This window comes from Pteropus medius, unplaced genomic scaffold, assembly GCF_902729225.1.
Source record: "Pteropus medius unplaced genomic scaffold, Ma_sr-lr_union100, whole genome shotgun sequence".
Taxonomy (NCBI): Eukaryota; Metazoa; Chordata; class Mammalia; order Chiroptera; family Pteropodidae; genus Pteropus; species Pteropus medius.
Window position 1 is genome coordinate 3,371,718 of NW_024352783.1, and position 23,962 is coordinate 3,395,679.

General features: G+C 42.9%; 1 protein-coding gene across 3 annotated transcripts in view; it reads left to right on the forward strand.

Moving 5' to 3' along the window:
* Window positions 1-23,962, forward strand: part of SHISA6 (shisa family member 6) — a 264,223-nt gene that overhangs the window by 15,428 nt on the left and 224,833 nt on the right. For all 3 annotated transcript variants that reach the window (XM_039847367.1, XM_039847365.1, XM_039847366.1), the window contains exon 2: window positions 5,950-6,110. In XM_039847367.1, the coding sequence (XP_039703301.1) occupies window positions 5,950-6,110 (161 nt within the window). The remainder of the gene's footprint in view (window positions 1-5,949; window positions 6,111-23,962) is intronic.

A 23,962-nucleotide genomic window follows, 5' to 3' on the forward strand; every position in this document is an offset into this window, starting at 1 on the left:
GAATGCAGGTGGTAGCACATCAAAATGTTGACTGGGCTTGGTCCCTGGTGTCGAGATAACTCAACACTTAGAGAAATTCAAACATACTTTCATTTTCTTGGGACCACTGACAACATTAACCCAGGTTTTAAGCAAATAAATTATTGGTCTTGACCTGAAACACTCATTTACTAATTGTTTCTCCATGCCCAAATATTAACTGGCATTTGCTAAATTAGCAGATCCAGATGGAGAGACCAGGATGATGTGTTCAAGCTGCAGATTCATAGGAATGTGAGATGTATGTGAAAGGCAGTCCTAGTGAGCAGAGGGGCATCCAGACTCAAGTCATAAGCCCTGGGTTCAAATTTATGTTCCACCATGTTCTAGTCCTAGGATTAGTCTGTTTCTTCTTAAAAAGTGGGGTAATAATAGCTACAAAGGTCACAGGGTTAATATGTACATCACACTGGATAAGGCAGGTAAACACATTTAGAAAGTGTTAAGTACTATCTAAATATAAGATGGTATCTCAGTTATGTATATCGTTAGGATACAAACAACGAGCACTGAAGAACACTAAAGTTTCCTGGCCTGAATGATCAGAATGACTGTATTCCCTGCCTGCTCAGATTTGCTGCCCAATTAACTTACTCTCCCCTGACTGCCACCATCCACAAAAGCCAAGGAAGCCATGTGTCGAAGGGAGTGGTGAAGCAAGGCAGTTTTATACAGATAATTCAGGCAAAAAGCATTCTTTTGTTTGATATATCCAGATATTGCAGCAAAAAATGGCACTGGAGGAGGAAGGGATTGGAACAAACAGAGAAATGAGCAAGATAGTTCAAGTTCTTAAATTAGACACATCTGTAGTCGGCACAGAAGGGCTGGTGGGGGCCCGCACTTAGCTAGGAACCTGTCCTCACTCCTCACTTGCCTATCTCTGTCTCCCTCTGATTCTCTTTCCCTCCGAATGACTCTAGCTTTCTGAATCACTTTCTTTCTCTGAATTGCTCTTCAACTGTTTCTCATTTTCTCTCTTGTTCCTTTTACCTACTTGTCTTGGTCCCTCTACTTCTGTCCCCTCTTCTCTAGCTGCTTGTCTGTGTCTCTTTCTCTCACTTCCTCATCCCTGAATCTCTCCCTTTACCTCTCTCTGGCTCTGAGTCTCCGACTCGCTCACTCTCTTTCCATCTGTTGGCTGCATTTCTGTCCTCTCTCCACCTGTTTCCTTCTCTATCTGCTTCTACCTCTGTCCTTCTGTCTCTCTCCTCTCTCCATTTGTCACTGTCTATCTATCCCTCTCTCCTTTACTTCGAAGTCTCTGCCCCTCTATCAGACCTGAAAGCTGCCACCTGCTAATTTACAGAATCCACTTCCCTGTTCCTCAGTGACCAATTTTCTTTCCTGCGGTTAGAAAGTAGCTCAGGCCTTAACCCATTTCCTCCGGCGTATCCAAATTAATTAGGTGAGACTGGGATCGCACATTTCAGAATTAGAATAATATTTATCAAGCACCCTGGAGAGAAGGGGATGGAAGATGGAGAGGAACAAGGAACAGGAGTGAAGAGGGAGGTCACTGAGCTGAGGAGATGAGGGAGAGGAAGTGTAAGTTGAGGGAAGGGGAACTGGTGGAAGGGTTTGCTCCTGAGGACACAGTGTCTGAGAGTTAGGGCCACCTTTCTAGTTGCCAGAAGGCACGGGGAAAGGATAGATCTTGGAGAATGGTGTTCAGGAATCAGGGAAGCCCATGGGAGTGAGTGGCCACCCTGGCTACCATGTTCCTCACTGGGACTGCACAGGGCAGGGTCCCTGCCCCCAGATAGCCTGTCTTTTCAGGAATACCTGCCCTAGCATGTCCCTCCTCTTGGGTTGTGCAGACCCAGCTCAGCTGAGCCAACTGGGCATTGTATCCTGAAGAGAATACAGTGCTGGTTATTACCTTCAGGTGGAGACAGCCTGGCAGCAACTCAGCTAAAACTCATTCTCCAGCAGCAAGCCACATCCAGGCATGCCTGGTATCCACCTGATGTCTTCACAAAGGTGTCCTCCCTTTACCCTTCAGTTCTTGGGGCCTGCATCCTGCAAGGTTTCTCAGGAGATGGGCACCAAGAGTCTCCCCATCCAGGGAGAGGTGAACTCAGTTTGAAAATCTCTTTGCTACATCCTCCTTGGCTGATGAGCCCTGGAGTGAATGTACTCTGAAACTGTCATTTATACTGTCATTGTGGACAAAAGTGATGCTGGGCTGAAAGCCCCACAGAGGCTGGGACAGGGACCATCTTCTTTCCTTTCTCTGCTTATGTAATATAGCTGGGAAGTGTGCCAAGACCTGAGGGTACACTAATGGCCTGAACAGACAAGGCTCCCTCTTTCAGAACATTCATTTCTATGTCCCCAGCTCCATTGTGTCCCAGAGCCTAGCCTAGTGTTCGATCTTTGGATGGACTGCTCAGTAGATACCTGCGGAACTAGATTGCATTGAGCCTTAATCAAAAACCCACTTCATCTAGTGCTGTGTAGATGTAGATCAGTGTTTCTCAACCCTGCCATTATTGACCTTTCAGGCCATATAATTCTTTGCTTTGGGGGGAAGAGGGACCTGTTCTATGTAACATAGGAGGTTTAGCAGTACCCCTGGCCTCTAGCCACCAGATGCCAGTAGCATTTCCCTCCCCAGTTGAGATTGCCAAAAAAGTCTTTGGACATTGCCAAATGTTTCCTGGGGGACAAAAATCACCATGAAAAATGAATGATGTAGATTCAGCCTTGGCCTACTAAAAGCAGTAGACTTAACCACAAGAATCCATACTCCTTCATGTGTACCAGACAGGTAAGATTCCTTATAAGAATATGGGAGGCAAGAAAAAGAAAGTAAAAGAATATAAACTTTTTCTTTTGTAATAGCAGCTTTATGAGATATAATTCACTTAGCACAAAATTTATTCTTAAATTTTAAAATATACGATTCAGTGATTTTTGTACATTTACAAAGTTGTCTAACTGTCACTGCCTAATCTGGACATTTTCTACAAATAGAATCATACAACATGTGGTTCTTTGTGACTGGCTTCTTTCACTTAGCATGTTGTTTTCAAGGTTCATTCACATTGTACCATATATCAATTTTTCATTGCTTTTTTAAGGCTGAATAATAATAATCCATTGTGTGCACACACTACATCTTGTTTATCTGTTCATCAGTTTATGGACACTTGGATTGTTTCTACCTTTTGGCTATTATTAATCATGTTGCTATAAACCTTCATATACAACTTTTGTGTGGATATATGTTTCATTTCTCTTGGGTATATAAACCTAGGAGTGGAATTGCTGGGCCATATGGTACTCGATGTTTAACATTTTTGACGAACTGCTAAACTGTTTCCCAAAGGGCCTGCACCACTTTGCATTCCCACCAGCAGTGTATGGAGGCTCTAATTTTGCCACATCCTTGCCAACATTTGGTATTACACTCGTTTTGGTTCGAGCCATCCTAGTGAGTGTGAAGGGGTGTCTCAGTGTGGTTTTCATTTGCATTTTCCTGATGGCTAATGATGTTGAGCTACTTTTGATGTATAGCTTCTTTGGAAAAATGTCTTTATTTCCTTTGTACATTTTTAAATTGGGTTGTTTGTTTTTCAATTGTTGAGTTTTAAGAATTCTTTATATATTCTGGATACAAGTATCTTATCAGAAATATGATTTGCAGGTACTTTTTCTCATTCTTACATTCATTTCATTTTCTTTTTTTTCATCTTTCATTTTCTTGACGGTATCCTCTGATATAGAAAAGTTTTTAATTTTGATTAAGTCCAGTTTATCTATTTTTTTCTTTTGTTGCTTGTGCTTTTGGTGTCGTATCTAAGAAAGCATTGCCAAATCCATGACACAAAGCTTTACTTCTATATTTTCCAAGAGTTTATAGTTTTAGCTCTCATATTTAGGTCTGTGATCCATTTTGAGTTAATTTTTATATATGATGTGAAGTAAGGGACAAATTCATTCTTTAGCATGTGGATATTCAGTTGTCCCAGCATCATTTGTTGAAAAAACTGTTCCTTCCCCATTGAATGATCATGGCATCCTTGTAGAAAATTAATTGACCATAGATGTATAGGTTTATTTCTGGGCTCTAAATCCTATTTCGTTGGTTTATATTTCTGTTATAACTTTTAGCTCACATGGTAGGAAGGTGTCTTTGATAAACAGTAGGATAAAGGAATTAAGTAACTTGCATGCATGTTTGGTTAAAAAATAAAATACTTATCACATTTTGAAATTAGAAAGGATCTTGGAAGTCAGTTAGTATAAACCCTTGCTTTGCTAATGGGAAAAAAAGATTAAAATTTAATTTTAGAGATTAACAAATTTGCCCAAAGGTTTAGTTTATTAGTGACAGAGCTGGGATTAGAACCTAAATCTCTTGACCTTTAGGACAATGCTTTTTACTTATTCCCAGACTCTGAGCCTCAGGTCTCTGACTCAGACCACAGGCCTGTCTGAATTTCTTTACCAAACTGGCAAGCTTCTGTGTTCTCCCTTACTCCTTGGTCCACTAAAGTGAATGGAGGTGATGGCCAAGTGTTTGCTCCTTCTTTACCGCCTGAGAGAAAGAAAGCCAGTGAGGGGAAAGCATTTGGAAAATCTGAAATTGCTGTATAAATGTCACTGAATGATAAGATTGCCAGCTTGATGCTCTTCTCCCAGGAAGGTTCAGCATGTCAGAGGCAGCATAATGGAAGAAAACAATTCAGTCTCAGACAACACATTTTTAAACTGCTAGATTGTCACTTTCCAGTGGGGCAGAGTACGGGAGCTGGAATCCCACTGTGAATGAAGCCTTTGGATAGGCCAGGCTGGCTGAGAGCAGCCTTGGCGGCATGGTGCCTTGCCCCGCCCAACACAGGGATACCCTGAGTAGATTGAAGAGTCCTTGCCCAGCTCATGCAAAACAGGGGTTCACTCAGACATGGGGAACCTGGCCCTAAAATTACAATATCCAGATAGTGGTTTCTTGTGACTTGTCCACACTTATCTTTGCTTTTTCAGGGTATCCTGTCATGTCTCTGTTTTCCATCAACACTGCCTATCTCATGTGTCACACCCACAGAGGGAGTCCTGTTTGAAACCAGGTTGACAAGTGATTTCTCCTAAATTGTGAGCCCTTAGAGGGCAGGCGTTGTATCCTATTTACCTCTGTCTCTGCAGGGATTGATGCATGCTGAGTCCTCAATAAAGGCAGGTGTGTTTGCTGAGCCTAGGTGTTGAGTGAATAAAAGCTACTCTCTTGGGGTAACTGGGTCCTTGCAGAGGGGCTGGGTGTCTTCAGGGACAGTAGCATCTCTGCACATATCCTTCTTCCTGTGCGTTTTCCTCTGTGTTTGTAATTGCTCTCTCCTTTAAGCTCCACTTGTGTTCCCTGCCTCAACCATCCATGTGTTTTTTCTTTATCTTTTTATCTGTACATCCTGTCTTTGCAGCTAAATCACACCTTTCTTTGACAGTGGGAGCTGTGTGCTGTACTTGCTTGGGTCACCAGTATAGAGCACATACTACTCGGTTATATTTTTCAGTGGGGAAGTTAGTCCCCTGATATTAGTAACCTGCTGCTGAATTTGAGGCCGGTAGTGTCAGCCCTTCACTGCAGTGGCATTCCGCTGGCTGGCTGATGTAGATATCTGCCTGGAATTAGGGGCGGATTTGGGGTAGCCAGTCTTTTGAAAGGGCTCAGAGTTCCTTGATGCGAAATGAATTAAATAAACCATAATCAACGCCTTTTAGTGCCTGTACCCTCAGGCATGGCAGCATCTACCCTGTGTTCCCCCTGAGACCATCCCCAGATGAAGCCGTGACTACTGAGAACTGAATGCTGTGGCTCGGTCTCCAGTAGCTCTACATGTTACAGGCCCTTTGTGGCCATGCACACTTGCTTAGTGAATCTCACTGTATCATCTCCTCCTTGTTTAGGGCTCTGGCCGACATCTTGAGACAACAGGGACCAATCCCCATAGCACACTGTGAAAGAGAAACAATCTCGGCTATCGATACCTCCCCCAAAGAGAACACGCCAGTCAGATCGTCCTCCAAAAACCACTATACCCCTGTGCGTACGGCCAAGCCGACTCCAGGTAAGTGCAAACTGATGGCTTTGAGTCTTTGCTGCGACTGGTGAGAGGTTTCGATAATGTCGCTGCTCTGATGGGGCATGTCTTGGAGCCTGTGCTATGGGTGACTCTCTAATGGGCATTTGGGCTTGTGAAGGCCTCTGGAGACTGTCCTCCTGGGGTGGCATTGGCATGGGACAGACTGCAGCCATTGAGTGTTTCGGCTGGAGGACAGCTGTTTATTTATGGCACCTGTGATTTAGTGCATGGCCGACGTAATTCTCTTACCTAAAAGGGAGCTTGCAGCAGCTGTGGTGGAGTACCATCACCCACTTGCTCATGTGAGAGAAGACTAAGCTGCCTAGGGTGCTAGGCATGTGACAAGAAATTGCTGCAGTCCATTGTAGAGACTGCTAACTATTGGAATCTCAAAAAGTACTTTCAGAAGTTAGGGATTGTGTCTGTATTATAGGGTGATCCATTCCTGTGCTCTAGAGATTGCCTGGATAAATGATGAGTCGTCATGTAAGAGCAATATACCTTCTACTCTTTTAATTGACTGTCACTATAATCCTAGGAAGGAAACGGAGCAGGGCTTATTTTCCTTGTTGTATGGAACAATAAATGAAGCTCAAGGAAAGTTAGTGACTTGAATAAGGTCACTAAGGTGTTACTAATAATAATACATTAGTAATGACAATAATATAACTTCACATTTCTTGGGATCTTGTTCTGTGCCAAGTATTATGCTGAGCACTTTACATGTATTTTCTTACTTGTTTTTCATAGCAATCTTAAAAATACTTCTATTGTCTCCTTTTCATGGAAGGAACAGAAAGGTTTAGTAATGTTCCAAAGGACACAGCGTTGTAAGGGTGAAAGCCAGGATTTAAACTGAGGCATAAAGGTAACAACCAGTAGAACTAGACAACCCTAATATCCTAACCCACAGGGGGACATGAATCCCAAGTATCAGAGTGGACAGTATCCTTACGACTACAAATGGGGTAGTTATTTCTCATCGTGACCATTACCAGACAGCCTAGTGCTGGCCCCAGTCTCTCATGCAGCTTCTGTTTTGATACTTGGTTCTGAAATCTTCCCATTCATTACCCTTTTCAAAGGATGGGCTATAATACGTTCTGAACTAAACCTGCAATAAGGATATGCGACCCCTGGGTGGCAGTAGGTGGGTCGTAAATTAAAAATTACAGTGAACGTGCTGCTGAGATCAAATTTATTTTCCATTCATTCTTGAATTTTCTTAAATTTTATTAACTCAGAAATCACAAACTTGACTTAAGGTAATAGAGTTAAGTCTTTTGAGAATTTGATAAAAGTTGAGGACATTCTCCTTAGAAAAATATACATATATGTGAATATATATGTATTGATCCAACATTTTGCATAGGATTTAAGAGGATTCACAGACCCTTCCAAAGTTAGAGATCTCTGATTTAAAAGTAAAGATGAGACACCCTTTTTTTCAAAAAGTCTAAGATGCATTTTAGCCTTAATATCATAAATGCTTAAAATATAAGTGATGGAAGGAATCTTGGCAAAAACATCTGGGCCAGTAGTTATCTACCTAGCTGTACATTAGAATCACCTGGTGAGCAGTTAAAAGTGCAGGTGTCTAGACCCCACAAATTAACCAGAATTTGGAGGGATCCATCAGTATTTTTTAAAAACCTGCCCAAGGCGATTTTAACATGTGAAAGAGTGAAGAACCACTGGTCCAGATGGATTCTTTAATTTTATGAATGAAGTCACTGAAAGACTATTCCAGTGGTTCTCAAATTTGGTTGCACGCTGGAATTACCTGGGGAGATTTAAAAATTAAGGGTACTTTGGCCCCAACCCTCAGAGATTGTGATTTAATTGATGTGAGGGTGTGGCCTAAGCATGGAAAAGTCTGTTTAGAGCTTCCCAGGTGGTTCTAATATGGAGCAAAGTTTGAGGATCACTAGGCTATGGAAATTATATAAAGGCACCATTATAACTAATCTTTATGATTATTGATCACTGTTGAATCGAACCTTGGTATTTTAACCATCTTTGAGTAGGTCTTTTTTGTTTTCCCAAAGATTCGTGGTTTGAAGTCAGGCTCATCCAGAACCTTGTCTGCAGTTCTGGAAATTCCGGTCACCTGGTATCCAGAGCATCCCTGGGAGTTTACCTTTACCCCTCTCTGCTCCGATTTCTCTGTCTCATTCACAAGCCAGCTAGTTTCCAGCCACTGAATCTGGATTGATTAAGTAGACAGTCTTAATTTGCCCTTAGTGACCTTCACTGGACAGGAAGATTTGTCTTATCTTCTAGTTTCTAGTTCATCCTTTCTTCTAGTGATCTGAGAAAGAAATAAAGCTAATATGCTTCACTCCCATATTTGAAGAAATCCTTTCTTGTATTCTTCAGATTGGAACTCTTCACTTTGCTTTTAGAGGTGGGAATTTTTTTTCTGGCCCAGAAAGCACTTAAATTTTAAAAGCAATTTTGTATCAACCCACAACATCCATAGCTTATAATGGACACAACTGCTTTTTCAAAGAGCTGATATCCTTTGCCACAAAACATTGCTGTTTGAGCAGAATTTAATTAGAATTTTGCCTGTGTTCAAAACTGACTGTGATTTTTCATTCATCAAATCAAAGCACTGATCATAAGAGTGTGGTGGCAAGAGTCTTTTAAGGGGATCTTAGGGAAGATATCCAGAAATACCAGGGGGCATCATAGCATATGAGTAGTTTTGCTACTCAAAAGGTTGTCCATGGACCTGCCTCATCAGTGTCATTTAGGAGTTTGTGAGAAATGCAGAATCTCAGGCTCCACCTCACCTGCTGAATGAGAACCTACATTTTAATGAATCACTTAGCAAATAAAGTTTGAGAAGCACTGGAAAACATGGGCTGTAAAATATATTTCTTCAGTTTGTTTTCTGGCCCTAACCATTACTATATGTGTGATCTCGGGAGAGTTTCTTTGCCTTTCTGAGTATTTTTATCTGCTCTCGAGGTTAATAGTACCTGCTGCCTAGAGTTGTTTTAAGAATGTAATGAGTTAAACCAATTAGAGCACTTAAAACAGGTGCTTGCATGTGGCAAACACTCAGTGTTAGCCGTGACTGGGCTAAGGGAATATATTTACCACTCACAGCAAATGAATCAAAACTGAGAAAAGCAAAGGCGCTAGTTTCCTTTGACCAGACGGGGTCCGTGGGGGTGTGTCTGAAATGAAAGATCCTGGACCCAGGCCTTCCTGTGCTTGGCCCCTGTCTTTGTTGCATACTCTGAGGATGAAAATGCTTTGTAGAGCTTTGTTGGGTTCTTGAGTGTTGAAAGCACATGTTTGGCTTGTTTAGGAAGTGAAGTGAGGGTCCTGCCGTAATGATAAAAACAATGATACCATGAGTGGCACAAGTGCCATTTATGGAGCACCTACTGTGTGCTGAATACTCTGTTAGGGATTTTATTTAGGATAGAGAGTGGATCCTGTGACATTTCTTAGGTATAGGGGCTCCTATTCCTGCAATACAGAAAACTCCTCTTTCCTTCAATAAGAGATTTTTATCCTAACTCTTCCAGAAGTATCTTTCCAACTCTAAAAGGAGCTTCATAATGGATTGTCACTTTAGAATTAGAAAATCAGCAAAGCCCGCTCTATCTTCAACCTTTCTAATCTGGTTCCCTCTAGATCCTCACTACTCAAAATGTGGCCCATGGGACAGCAGTGACTACATCCCATTGGAACTTGTAAGAAATGCAGAATCTTGCGCTTTTCCCCAAAGCTGCTGAATCAGAATCTGCATTTTAACAAGATCTTTGGACAATTTATATGTACATTAATGTTGAAGAAGACCCCTTTAGCACAATGATCCTCAGCCCTGGTCACATACTGGAATCTTATAGACAATTCTGAAAATACTAATGCCTGGCCCTCACCCCAGAGATTCTGATTTTATTGGTCTGGGGTAGAACTTGGGCATTGATATTTTTCAAAAACTTTCCTCATGGTTCCACTGTTCAGCAAACTTTGAGAACCAGAGCTGAGTGGGAGACTGTCAAGTAAGGAAAACATCTTGAGGACCGTGGAACTTGTGTTCACATTAAGATGCACAGGATAGAGCCTTGTTGGTGTAGGTCAGTAGGCTGTAGGATTAAGTCCTCTCCATGGCAGGTGGGCAAAAGGGAATGGAAGACCCAGGCTCATCTCAGGGAGGGGGTCAGTCTGCAGCTGTGAATGGGGACACCTGGGCAGCAGCAGGCATAACTAGAAATATCAAATTGATTAGAAGGCCAAGCAGAGCCAGGCATCAGGAAATGTACAAGATCTGGAGTTGCAGGTCCTCTCAGCCCAGGATCTCAGAGGCCTTTAGAGGGCTTGCTTGGTGTTCATGGATGAGAGTAGAAACCTAGCATGTTCACCTGCCCTGACTCACAGCTGGGGAGGAGTGGGGTACCTGTCTTTCATAGTATCAATGACATCATTTGTTGGGTTTCCAGAGTTTTGATATCCAGCTTCCCATTATCAAGAATGGCATCAGCTGGAGGAAATAAATATTTATGCCCCAGCTACACACTACTGTGAGTTGTATAAATGAGCAGTCAGTCATCCTGCTTCTAGTCAGAGCTGTACACTTTAATGGCAGACTAAAGGAGCCAGAAGACATGACTCTCTAAGCTTTGTGGAGACCAAGAATAAAGGGTGGACAGCTGACACAGGGGTGCTCTGTCACAACCCTGCATGACCTAGTCTCTCAGTGCTCCCTAACCTCAGAGTATTGCATTCTGTGTCTCTCGCTGGAATCTAGACGCCCTGTCTTCATGCCATGCATGTTCTTGCCTCAGGATATTTTCCTCCTGTTTGGTGGCCGGAAACTTTCCAGCACCAGATGTTCATGCTGTGAGATTTGATGCACAGATAGCACCACCTTTCCTAACCTCATTCGCTCCTGTTTGTCCTCTGCTTTCTTTTCTTCAGAGCACTTACACCATCTAACATGGTATATTTGCTGGTTTGTTGCTTTATTGTCTTTGTCCCTATAAGAATGTAAGCTCCGTGCAGGCAAGGGTTTTGTTTTTTTATTCACTGTGATATCCTAGACCCAAGAACATTGCCTGGAAGATCATCATAGTAGCTCAATGACTATTTGTTCGAGGAATGAATGAATGAGGGCACTGTACTTTACGTGGATGAATGTAGGAATTAACATGTAGGTATTAGTTAGAGCTGCATGCTGAAGAGCTCCCATCCAAGCTGTATGCCCTTTCTGTAAGAGTTAGTGTAGAGTCAGTCACTTTGACAGCCCGGTAGGCTGCTCACCGGTGGTGAGCTGAACTGGAGGCCCAGGTTTCCAGTGTCCAGGTTTCTCACCAAACCCAGTGCCTCTTCCCTCTTGTCTGGGCTGACCCACAACTCCAGGGCTCAGCTCAGCCAGAGGCTAGGATCTTCACTTCCCTGGCTGGGCTCAGGTTGTAACTCCAGAGGCCCTGAATATTATGCTTACTCTTTCAAGAAAGACTCCTCTATAGTGGTTATAGAAGCCCAGGCAGCTCAGATTCCCTGTTACTAGGAGTAGGTATAGGGCTACAGGTGAAGCCAGAAGATCTGAGCCATACACTTGAACTTTGAGAAACTTCTAGTCGACCTCGGCCCCTAATGAGAAATGGGATTTTCTTTTTTCAAGTATCTCTGTGAGGAATAGGACCATTTTATTCTAGAAGGGGCTGAAATTGATAGCCTCATAGGAGTTTAGAGCTTTAAGGGGATGGTGAGATCATCAGACCCAGCCTGTACTTGGTCTTTGAGGAAACTGAAGCACACAGAGGTCGCCTCAGTGAGAGATGGTAGTGCCAGGCCTTGGCATCCAGGCTTGTGTTGGAGTTGAAAATATGGTCTGTGTGCAGCTACACAGACTTAGGTGTGAATCCTGGATTCCCTCTTATAAGTTTTAGGACTCAGTCTTATCTCACTTCAATTCCATGTCTGTAAAGTGGGAATAATTAGCACCCTCCTCAAAGGGCCATTGAAAGAGTTGAATGAAATAATCCATGCATTTTAAGGGCTTGGCACTGGCTTGGCTCAGAGTTCATCTTCAGTAGTCAAGAGCATCATTTCTGTTAGCAGCTGCATCTTCTCCTTCTTTCTCTACCTATTCTTTCCCCCTTTTCATTCTTCCTGTTAACTCCCACTGCTTCCCTCTGCCTACATTCCTTTTCAGTTTCCCTGATTATATCGATCCATCCCTTCTCTTGGGAGTCTTCAGCAGTGACTGGTTCTCAGCTCCTCTGTTAAAGTGTGTGCTAACTTAGCCTATAGTGGTCCTATCTTTTAATTTTTGTTACCTCTTTCTTGGCCACCCTCTATCACTTCCAAGTTTTCTATTGGCAATAATTTCTTTCTAAATACATACCTATTGTTTGGGTAGTGTCCCAGCAGGCTGCCATTGGCCTTTCCTGAGTGGAGTCACCTTACTCTTTGCCTAGATGTTAGGTTATCCTCATTCCCTTAATACCATGCCCTTTTTTTTGCAGCCATTGTCCTACAGGTCTTTGCCTGGAGCTGACCTGGGGTGAACCAAAGACCGAACACAGCAGCCACAGGAGGCAACCACTCTGACTGTTGGCTCCTTACAGGGTACAAAAAAACCTGGAATGTTCACTAAGTCAAGGCTGGTGGAAGAGAAAATGTATCACTGATCCTTGATGACAGGGACAATGTTAATTGATGCTTATAGTTAATGTGGAGTACCAGGCACACTCTATGTGCTTCACCATATTATATCAGTTAATCAGCAGACCTCTGTGAGGTAGTGTCATAGTTATCTTTATTTTACAGGTGAAAAAATTGAGGACAGGGAGATTGAAGACCTTGCCCCAAAGTCATATACATATAGTCATTGGTAGAGAGAGGATTCCAACCTAAGCCGAGGCTAAAGCACTATGCTATTGAGCGTCTTTTCTCTTATTAGTTCCTTATACTTCATTTCGTGTTAAACATAAACAACAGGATATTATTCATGTCAGCTTCACAAAGAGTCTGTCATTACGTTTGACCCAAGCTTCAGACATGGAAGCATTTACTCTTCGAAGCATCTAAAACTGATTTTTGTCTCACTGTTTTTAAAAGACAGGGTAATTAGGCTAAAATACACTACATATTACTCTGTCTTCCCAAATAGTTTACGATGAGCTTATCATGGGCTTGATGCTGTGCTGGGACACGGGGGTCCATAAATGGAGCCTTGTCAGCCCTGACCCCATGATAAAGTGTTGACAGGCATGTAGACATCCTCACATAGTCAATGAATGGTGCAAGTGCAAAGGAGGGAATGGGAAACCCACAGAGACCAGGATGCTTGAGTTGACCTTGAAAGATGCCCAGGAATTCAACAGGCTGAAAAAAGTGGGCAGTGGTATGTGAAAAAAGGTTCAGGCAACCTGCCAAAACCACAAGGATAGTAAATAAAGTCTGGAAGGAACGTTTTTTGAAAGGGATGATCTCTGGGGCTTTAATATGTGTGGATGTGAAGCCCCTTTATATTGAAGAGATCTGTGGGTTCCAGGGTCAGATTCTTATGGGTTACTACTGTTTCCTCCCTGGAGTTCATGCAGTCAGTGCATTCCTTGGCATATCCACTCCCCGCTTTTAGTCAAGGCTTTAATCTAGACTGAGCATGCAGACAACCAAGCTTATTAAGCTTGTATGGTAAGTAAGAATCCATAGGCCTTGACTACCTTTTCGATGGAGGGACCTGCATTTTACTGATCCTTTTACATCAGTTTTGGTTATTTCAATATTTTCTTTTCTTGCTTCCATCTGAGTTTGGGAACACTTCAGTTGAGTGATTTCTGGACAATGAGACCTTTACATGGCCTATTGTAGAGCCATTCCCCATGTATAATCTTGTTTTCATCTGTTTTTGCATGATACTGAATCCTTTCTGTGAAATTCCATCACTTGATTCATCCATTCCTTCAAATAAGAATATAAGGAAATTTAGCTGGTGGTTAAAAGTATGGACTATGGAGCCAGATTATCGTGGTATAAATTCAGACTTTACCTTGATTTCTCCCTTCTGTAAAATGGGGCTAACGATGGTTATCTCCCTTTTCGGACTACTGTGGGGGTTAAATAAGGTTTAATGTAAAGCAATCGGAGCAACAACTGACACTGGGAAACACTATTTTAAGTACGCACCATCTGACACGTTGGTTATTATGCCACCTGTGGCTATTGAGTGCTTGAAATGTGTTTTAGAGCCTTGCAAGAGAGTTGGTATAAAAAAAGAATGTAAAATATTTTCATAGTTTTTTATATTTATTACAGGTATTTTCATAGTTTTTTATATTTACTAATAAACTCTGTTTAACCCAGTATATCTGGAAATGATAATATTCCGGATATACTGGGTTAAACAGAGTTTATTAGTAAAATTAGTTTCAGCTGTTTTTATTTTTAATGTGATCACTAAAAAAATGTAAAATTACATACGTGGCTCACATCTGTGATCTGCTTAATATTTACATTGAACAGAACTGATTTCAATGTTAGCAATATCGAGTGTCTACTTGAGTTCAAGTCTGAGTCCTGAACAAAACAGATCATCTCCCTTTATAGAGCTTACACTGTATTGGAGGAGACATCAAGTAAACAAAGAAATACATTCAGAGAGTGCTAGATGCTTGGGACACAATCAAGGAGATGAAGTGTGAGAGGAACACTGGGGAGAAGGAGTCATTTTTGATAGTATGGTCCTAGCAGGTGACATTTGAGCTGGTACCTGACTGATGAGAGGGAGCCAACCACGGGGAGATCTGGGGGAAGAACATTCTAGGCAGAGGAAATAGCAAGTGCAAAGGCCCTGAGGCAGGAGCAAACCTGGCATATCCAAGGAAAAGCAAGGAGACAGGGCTGTCAAGTGGTGAATGAAAGAGTGGGTGGTACATGATGAGAACAGAGGGCTACACATAGGTCAGTCATGTAGGGTCTTGGAGGCCACGGTAAGGAGTGTGGATTTTATTTAACTGTTAGGATCTGATTTCTGGTTTAATAAGATTACCCTGATTACTGAGTAGTGGAAATGGGCTCTGTTGAGAAGCAGGGTAACCAATTAGCATTTCTAATAGCAACTTGTGTTAATAAGAAAAATTTCTCTGACTTCCTCCTCCATAAGAATATACCCCATAAAGGAGAAGATGATACAGTGATAGTTTGTGGGTTTCAGAATCAGACAAAATAAAGGTCCAAATCTCAGCTCAGCTTGGGTAGGGTGATAGACCTGAGTCCAGGGCTCTTCAACAGGGTTTGACACACTTTTTCAGAAGAGGGCCAGATTGTAAATGTTTCAGGCTCTGTGGCCATAAGGTCTCCCTTGCAACTACTCATTTGTGCCATTGCATTGCAAAAGCAGCCACAGTAATACGTAAATGAATGGGCACAGCTGTGTTCCTATAAAGCGTTATTTACAATAATAGTCCTTGGGCAGAATTTGGCCCATGTGCTCTGGGTTGTCAACTCCTATTCTTATCCTCTTTCTGAAAGCCACAAGCACCTTCCAGGTGACATTTACTGCCATGTGACGTGAATAGGAACACATCCCTCCCAGGGTACTGTAGGAGAGTCAATGGCCAATGCAGAGCCATGAGCCCAGGAGGTGCTCCTTAAATGTTAGGTCCTTTTTCCCTCTTCCTTTTCCTGCAGCTCTCGCCAGGGTGTTGCTGGATCCTGATTTTATAGCCAGTGGAATGGAGCCTAATGAGGGTTGATGAATTAACCACATCACAGTGGAGATCAGGTTCTACAGCTCTGACCTTATTGGTGGCTTTATCTGTCACCTGGGTAATGGTGTAGAAAGTGTGCTTATTACATTTAAAAGTGACATATCACTAGGAATGTTGGCCAGCACCCCCTGAATGATGACAGACTCAGGGTTCACAATGTCCCCATGGGTGTAGATACCCCAAGGTTACATTGAACAAGACCCCTTCTCATCCTTCCTCTTGTATCTGCGATCCCATTTATTCCCAGCCATCAGACACGTTGCCCCCTTGATCTACACCCCTCCTTTCCTTCTTTGTGTGCTCTGTTCCTTTGTCATGTAAGTGCGCTCTGCTCCCCACACAACACAAAGGGACAGTCCTCCCTCCTTTTCATCCCCTCTCCCCGCACCTGTCTTCTCTCCCTGACAGCTGAACTTTGCAAAAACAGTCGTTTACACTTGCTGCCTTCCTTCCCTCCCTCCTGCTCTTCAGCCTACTGCTGACTGGCTTCTATCCCCTCTACTAGTGGGCTCTGCAACCTCCTTCGTACAGCTTTAGGGGTTCAAGGAGCAGGCTCCCACTTGGCTCTGAAGCCAGAAAGGAGATTCCATCTCTTCCTCCATTGAAGCTAAAGCTCCAGCCATCTTAGCCTACTCAGTTCCTAGGGGCATGTTCTCTCTGGCTTCTCAGAGAGAAGCATGCTCTGCTTTTGCTGGGTTTTTTTTTTTGTCCACTGTCCATTAGTCTTGCCTATTCCTCTTTATCTCCCAGATCTCAGCTTAACTCTTACTTCTCCCTACTCCTTGTCTGGGTCAGCCCCTTCCTTGAGTGCCAATGGCTACTGGGCTCCCTGTCAGTACACAGTCAGTGAAGTGGGTGGAGAGTGTGGGCTCCAGCTTAGAACCCAGCTCTACGTCTTCCTAGCCAAAGGGTCTTGACCAAATTACTTAACCTCTTTGTGCCTCAGTTCCTCATCTATAGGTCAGAATAATGCTATCTCCCCATGTGTTGTAGTGAGGAATAAATAAGTTAATAGCCTTTTTGCTATCTAGTCTCTCTAAGGCATATCTGGTGTCGGCCCAGCTCAACTCTTTCTGATGCCTGGTTTAGGGCTTGGCACACACGAGCCATAAAGTGAATAGCATGTTAAAAATTCTGCACAATATACAGCCAGAAAGGGGGATGATCTGGGCTCTGAATGCTGGTAATCTGACCCCAGAGCCCCAGCCTCACTGAAGTCAAACTGACCAGAGGTACAGACAGAATACCGGAAACCCCCTGCAGCTGTTATGAAGTCTGTCCTGTGGCTTTGGGTCTATACTTCCTTTTGGTTGCCTTGTGCATGGACTTAGGACTTTAGGAAGGACACCAGAGCAGGCTGATGTTTGCCCAACCTAAGGGTAGTTGTTTTTATGATGTGAACCCTCAGCTCCAGGACAAACCACCTTGCCACAAACTGACCCACTTACTTCGGGAAGTGTTCAAGCAGGCCAGGGAAGTCACCGGACATTTTCACCTTGGTGGGGCGGGGGGTGGGGGTGCCGCTAGCCTAGCAAGTTTTAGGTTTCTCCCTTTCTGAGAATATACTAGGAATAGTAGCTGGCATTTGTTGAGGGCTGACTGCTCAGAACTTTCTTCTGTGAGCCCTCTCACTCGCCCAGCAGACAGGGGCCTTCAGGGGCACAGAGAAGTAGGGAGTCCCTACCTGGGTACATGACTTGTTCGTGGCAGAGCGTGGGTCTGACCCAGGCTGCCAGAGCACACTCTCATAGGGGCTACACCACCTTATCTTTCTCTTGGGATTCTGTGATCCTTGGGGTTAAAGCCCTGATTTGGCCAAGTCATCGTTCCATTCCCAAAGCCAGGCTTGTCATAAGGGGAATAGTTCATGCTCACATCACAATTTAATCTTATTGAGAAAGTGAGTTACAAGCCCCTGTATTTTGATCTTTGGGGTGGAAGGATGGCTTTTCCCAGCACAGGATTGCCAGAAGAAGGGGTATGCCCAGACACAGAGCCTTCCAGAAGCCCGAGGATCTGCCTTCACTCTGGCCAGACTGCCTGTGCCCGAGGTGTCCTTTCCACCGCCAGGGCCTCATCCTGCCTGGGAGCTGCAATGGCTTGGTCAGCTTGGCTACAGTGGAACCGCTTGCCCCTCCTGCCAGGGAGGCAGCCTGAGTGGGGGGCAGATGGAGCCTGATCTCACCATATGTCTGGGGAGGAAGGGAGAGTCACTGAGCTGGGCCACTAATTACCCACCATACCCAGGAAGCAGGAGGATTTAGAATACGTCTTGGCTGTCACGAAAATGAGGTGCAGGGGAGAGGGAAAGCCTAAGAACTGCGGACAGGGTTAGAATTCATAATTACTTTGGTGAGTTGGCAAAACAGAGGGACCAACAGAGCATGGTGCAGCAAGGACAAGAGCAAGAGGGCACTGGGCAAGGAAAACAAATATTGCAGGACTCAAGGGAGGGTGGCCGCATGGCCCAGGCCCTCAGGGGTGCAAAGGATAAAGAGCTTGCAGGGTGAGGGGTTGCCCAGCCCCTATCTGAGTGGGCGTTTTTCCTCAAGGGTCTCCAGATCCATTGCCTACAGAGTAAAGGCTATTTAAGAACTAAAGATGGAGGAGGGGGTGGTATTGAGCCATTCATAGCTAGATATGAAGCACCCACTATGTGCTGAGGACTTCATTAGGTTCTTTGGGAGTGAGGTGATACATAAAACACAGTCCCAGACTCGGAAGCTTAAGCCCAGGAGCAGAAAGACAAAACTATACAATAAGAGGATAATCAGCCATATAGATGCTCCACCAGCATTACAGGCCACATACTCAGAAGGTTCAGAGGAAGGCTGCTCTGGTTAGGGTGGACATCATCACTGAATGCCTTGAAGGGTGGGTAGGATTAAATAGGTGAGGAGGATGGTGGAGGGTATTCCTGGCTGGTGAAGTGGGGTCAACAAGATCCTAGAGGGCAGGGATACTTAAGGGACCAGAGGTTTGCAAAGGGGAGCACTGATCAATTCCTTTGGAAAGGTTGGTTGTGGCTTTTCTGTACACAGACAGTAGTGATTAAAAAACAGGGGAGAAGCAAGAAGGAACTGGAACTCTGCATCCTGTTGGAGAAGGCCGCTCTGAGCAGGGGACTTATTTTTCTTTTCTTTAAATATTAAGGCTGTGGCCTTAGGGGGCAGGAGGGATGTGGGAAGGGGAGAAGATACCTACTGTGGGAGTGCCATATGACTCATTTGGGCTAATAATGAGAATGGGGCAAAGTTGGACCCTACAAAGGGGCTTGGAAAGGAGGTTTGTGAGGGTCTAATGTGGAGGAGGCATAAGGACCACAGCCCATTAGCAATCCCTTGGGAGGAAGGAAAGGGAGAGGTCAGAGTAGGACACGAGATACACCGATCCCTTCTTTCATACAAAAACAATTTTGATACTTTACTGGGTATTAGGCACTGGGGATATGAGAGTGAACAAGACACAGTTCCTAGTCTCATGGTGCTACATTCAGTTAGAGGAGACAGAAAATAAACCCATAAACATACAACATAAAATCAAGTAATGATAGATGCTTCAAAGAAATTTAAGAGCAGTGAAGTGAAGTAGAAAGTGATGGGAGGTGGTAGGAAGAAGCCTGATTTGAAAAAGGGACCCGAATTACTGGTCGAATTACTGAAGCAGAGACGGAATAACTGAGAGAATGGCTGTGTGTGTGAAGGGCGTAGGTGAGATCCTGCCTGGTGTGTTTGGGGAACAAGAAGACCAGATTGCCTGGAGTGGAGAGAGCCAGGGTAGAGACATGGCAGTGGAGTAAGGTCAAAGAGGTGGGGCCTTGTGGGCCATGGTGGGGTTTTGAATTTCATTCTGGGTGTGATGGGAGCTATTATGAGGTTTGCAGCAGAGGAATGATATAATCTAACTTGTGTTTTACATAATTACTCTGGCTATCATGTTGAGAATAGACTCTGGAAGGGCAAAATTGGAGGAAAGGAGGTGGTGGAAGGAGGTAGAAGCTATTGCAACATCCAGGTGATGGGAGAGAGATGGAGGCTTGGGCTAGGATGGTGGTCATGGAGGACATAAGAAAGACTCAGCCTCAGGGTGTATTCATTTATTATTATCTTCTTCTTTTGAATAATTTTAAACGAATGAAAAATTTTCAAGTGATTGAATGATACAGTGAACACCAGCATGCCCTTTACCAGTTGTTAAAATTTGCCTTTCTCTGTATTCCTCTTCCTTCTCATTATCATCATTGCCATTATCATCATTACTATCACCATCATCATTATCATCATCATCACTATCACCATTACCATCATCATTACTATTGCCATAATCACCATCATCATCATCATTACTGTCACCACCATCATCACCACCACCGCCATCACCAACATCAATACCATCACTGTCTCCATTATCACCATCACCATCATCACTATCATTATCGTTGCCATTGTCATAGTCATCATCGTCATCATTCATCATCATCATCGTCATCATCATCATCATCATCATCATCATCATCATCATCCGTCATAACCGAACTATATGAGAGTAAGTTGCCGATATCATGATATCGTGATTCTTCACTTCTGACTACGCCATCATGTATCTCCTAAATTCAAGGATATTATTTTACATAGCCATGAAACAATTACTAGATTTATGAAATTCATATGCCTACTGGGAAGAGAATTCAATGTATTTAGGTTATTCCCGAGTTTTACAAGATGCAACAAAGCCAATTTTTCCTAAATAGAACGCTTGTGGAGGTTTTGCCAGAACTATCTAGAAAGTATGTCGATGTGGACATTGCCTCAGCCCAACCACCTAACCGTGCAAGGAGGTAGGAATTTTCTTGTCTCTATAAAGACCCTTGAGCGGGTAGGGAAGACAGCCAGCCAGCAGCTGGACGAATGTCCACAGTTACCCTCCCCTACTTCTTGATTCTGATCTGTATTCAAGCTACATATTTCCCTTTGTGTGTGTTTAGCTTAGGGATTTATCACTGTGGCTTAGGTCTGTGATGAGATAGATAAGCCTGCACTTTAATAAATGTGGCATTTCTTTCCCTGTAAGAATTAGATTAAAGGAAATGGGGTCTCAGAGGAGGCCGGACAGGGCAGGCAGGTAGAGTTGAGTGGCTGGGGTAGTGAGAAGACACTGCTAGCCAAATGGCTTTGGGAAGTGGAACCTGGAGCACAGTTTGGGGTCATTTGACAGGGAGGTGGTAGGGCATCCCTGTGACAGAGAAACAGCCTGGCATTTTCCATGGAAAGAAGCTAAAGCAGCAAAGTCTTTGGCTTGCTATTGAATCTTCCCTTGAGTGAGCAGTTTGAGCCCCAACTTGACTCCTCCTTGTGGTGCAGCTGTCTGCACTTCCTGGAATCCTTTGGAAAGAACATGGGTGTGAGTTCAGGGGTTGCAGGCCTCTACCAGCCCATGGTTTCACTCCAGGAACACCAGAGGAGCAGAAGGAGTGAGTGAGCTGTGTGACCTTGAGCAAAGACATTGCTTAAACTCTCTGGACCTCTGCTTTTCTTTTCAAGAGAATACTAATATCTACTTGTGGAGGTAAGAGACAATAAATATGATCAACTAGCACAGTCTTGGCACTTGATTGATGAGTAATACATGGCTAGATATGAAGCATTGATGTTATTATTATTGTTTAGATCAGTGTCATAATAATGTTAGACCTTTCCTTCCATGGCATTCAGGACGGGGAACTATATAGTTTCCTTTGGTCCATGGGAACCCACTTTTCTAAGAGGCAATTGGATAAGAATCTTTTAAAATTGGTAAATGAGAGAGAGAGAGAGAGAGAGAGAGAGAGAGAGAGAGAGAGAGAGAGAGAGAGAGAGCGCGTGAGAGCGAGCGCGCGCGAGAGAGAAGGCCAGGGCAATGACCTGTATTTTCAGTTTTCATTAGCAGGCTCATGCTCTCAGGGCTGCTCGAGGCAAACACCTGGCTCCTTACATTTTCCTGTAAAAGAAGCTCACAGTGACTTTCAGAGTCATGAAGGTTTAGATGAGGCTGGCAAGCAACCTCCACCCTGTGGGCTAGCATGAGTCAGAAGGCTGAGTGGGCATGATGAACTTTGTTCTCTAAGGAGTGAGATGTTTTTCTACATAAACATTCTTATATGGAAGCCACTGAAGGCACAAGCCTTGGTAGCATTTCTGTTTATATTGTTGCCACATAAAGCTTTGATTAAGAACCTTTTAGCCCTTTTTTCGAAACTTCGCGGTGTATGATTGCTGTGATTGAAATTTAGTACAGATAGATTGAGATTCATTAATCCACTATTCATCCATTATTAATTGAATACTGACCATATTCTAGGCATTGTGGAATGAATGATGGGAATCCATGCTCACGGAGAACTTACAGTCTGAGTAAATAAGACGTGTACACATGAAGAATTCCATAGCAGTATAAGAGTTAAAAATCTATACAAAATTATAATTAAAGAAATGTTCATTGATGTTCTTTAGAAATAAGGTGCTGCACTTAGGCCTGTGGAGAGAAAGGTTGAAATACAGCATATGAACCAGCCTGAATTGAGGGGTACACACGAGTTGTGTGTGGGCATTCATATAAATAAGAGCATGCTGCAAGTTCATTCATTCTCTTAGGCTTTGTAGAGAGTCTGCTGCATACCAGGCATTGTGCCAAAGACTAAAATGGTCAAGGAGGCAGCATTAGAGGTGGTGGATATTGAATGTGACCTTGAAGGGTAGATAAGACTGAGGTGGTCAGAAAGTTGAGGAGGGATAAGCCAAGGTCATATTTGTGGTATACAACAAACTTTTAAAAAATAATATTTTTACGAATTATTGTTTTGGTTTTCTTTGGATAAATACCTAGAAGTACAATTGCTGAGTCAAAAGGTATATCCATTTTTAATTTTTTGAGAAACCTCAAGACTGTTTTCCATAGTGGCTGTACCAATTTTCAATCCCAGCAACAGTGTATAAGTGTTCACTTTTCTCTACATCCTTGCCAGCACTTGCTGTTCTTTGATTTGTTGATGATAGCCATTCTTACAGGTGTGAGGTGATATCTCATTGTGGTTTTAATTTGCATTTCTCTGATGATTAGTGACCTTGAGCATCTTTTCATATGTCTATTGGCCATCTGTACTTCCTCTTTGGAGAAATATCTGTTTACATCTTCTGTCCATTTTTTAATTGGATTGTTTGTAGTTTCTGTTGTTGTTGAGTTGTATGAGTTTTTTATATATTTTGGATCTTAACCTTTTATCAGATGTAGCATAAGCAAATATCTTCTATTCAGTTGGTTGTCTTTTTGTTTTGTTGGTGTGCAAAAACTTTTAGGTTTGATTTAGTCCCATTTGTTTATTTTTTTTCTTTTGCTTCCCTTGCCTGAAGAGATATATCTGAAAAGAAATTACTGTTAGCAATATCAGAGAACTTACTGTCTTTGTTTTCTTCTAGATGTTTTATGGTTTGGGGTCTTACATTTAAGTCTTTAATCTATTTTGAGTCTGTTCTTGTATATAGTGTAAGAAAGTAGTCTAATTTTTTTTGCATGTATCTGTCCAATTTTCCCAGCACCATTTATTGAAAATACTATCTTTACCCCATTGTATATTCTTACCTCCTTTGTCATATTTTAAGTGAGTGTATAGGCATGGATTTATTTCTGGGCTCTCTATTCTGTTCCATTGATCAATGGATCTGTTTTTATACCAGTACTGTGCTGTTTTGATTACTGTAGCCGTGTAGTATAGTTTGATAGCATTTTCAAAGATCTATGCACCCCTATGCTCATGGCAGCACAATTTATAATACCCAAGATATTGAAGCAACCTTAACGCCCATCAACAGATGATTGGATAAAGAAGTTATGGTTCATATATACAATGGAATATTACTCAGCCATTAAAAAATGAAATACTGCCATTTGTGATGACATGGATGGACCCAGAGGTTATTATGCTGAGTGAAATAAGTCAGACAGAGAAAGATAAATACCATATGATTTCACTTATATGCAGAATCTAAGAAAAAGAACAAACTTATCAAAAATAGACTCAAATATAGGGGACAATCTGGTGACGGCCAGAGGGGAGGGGAG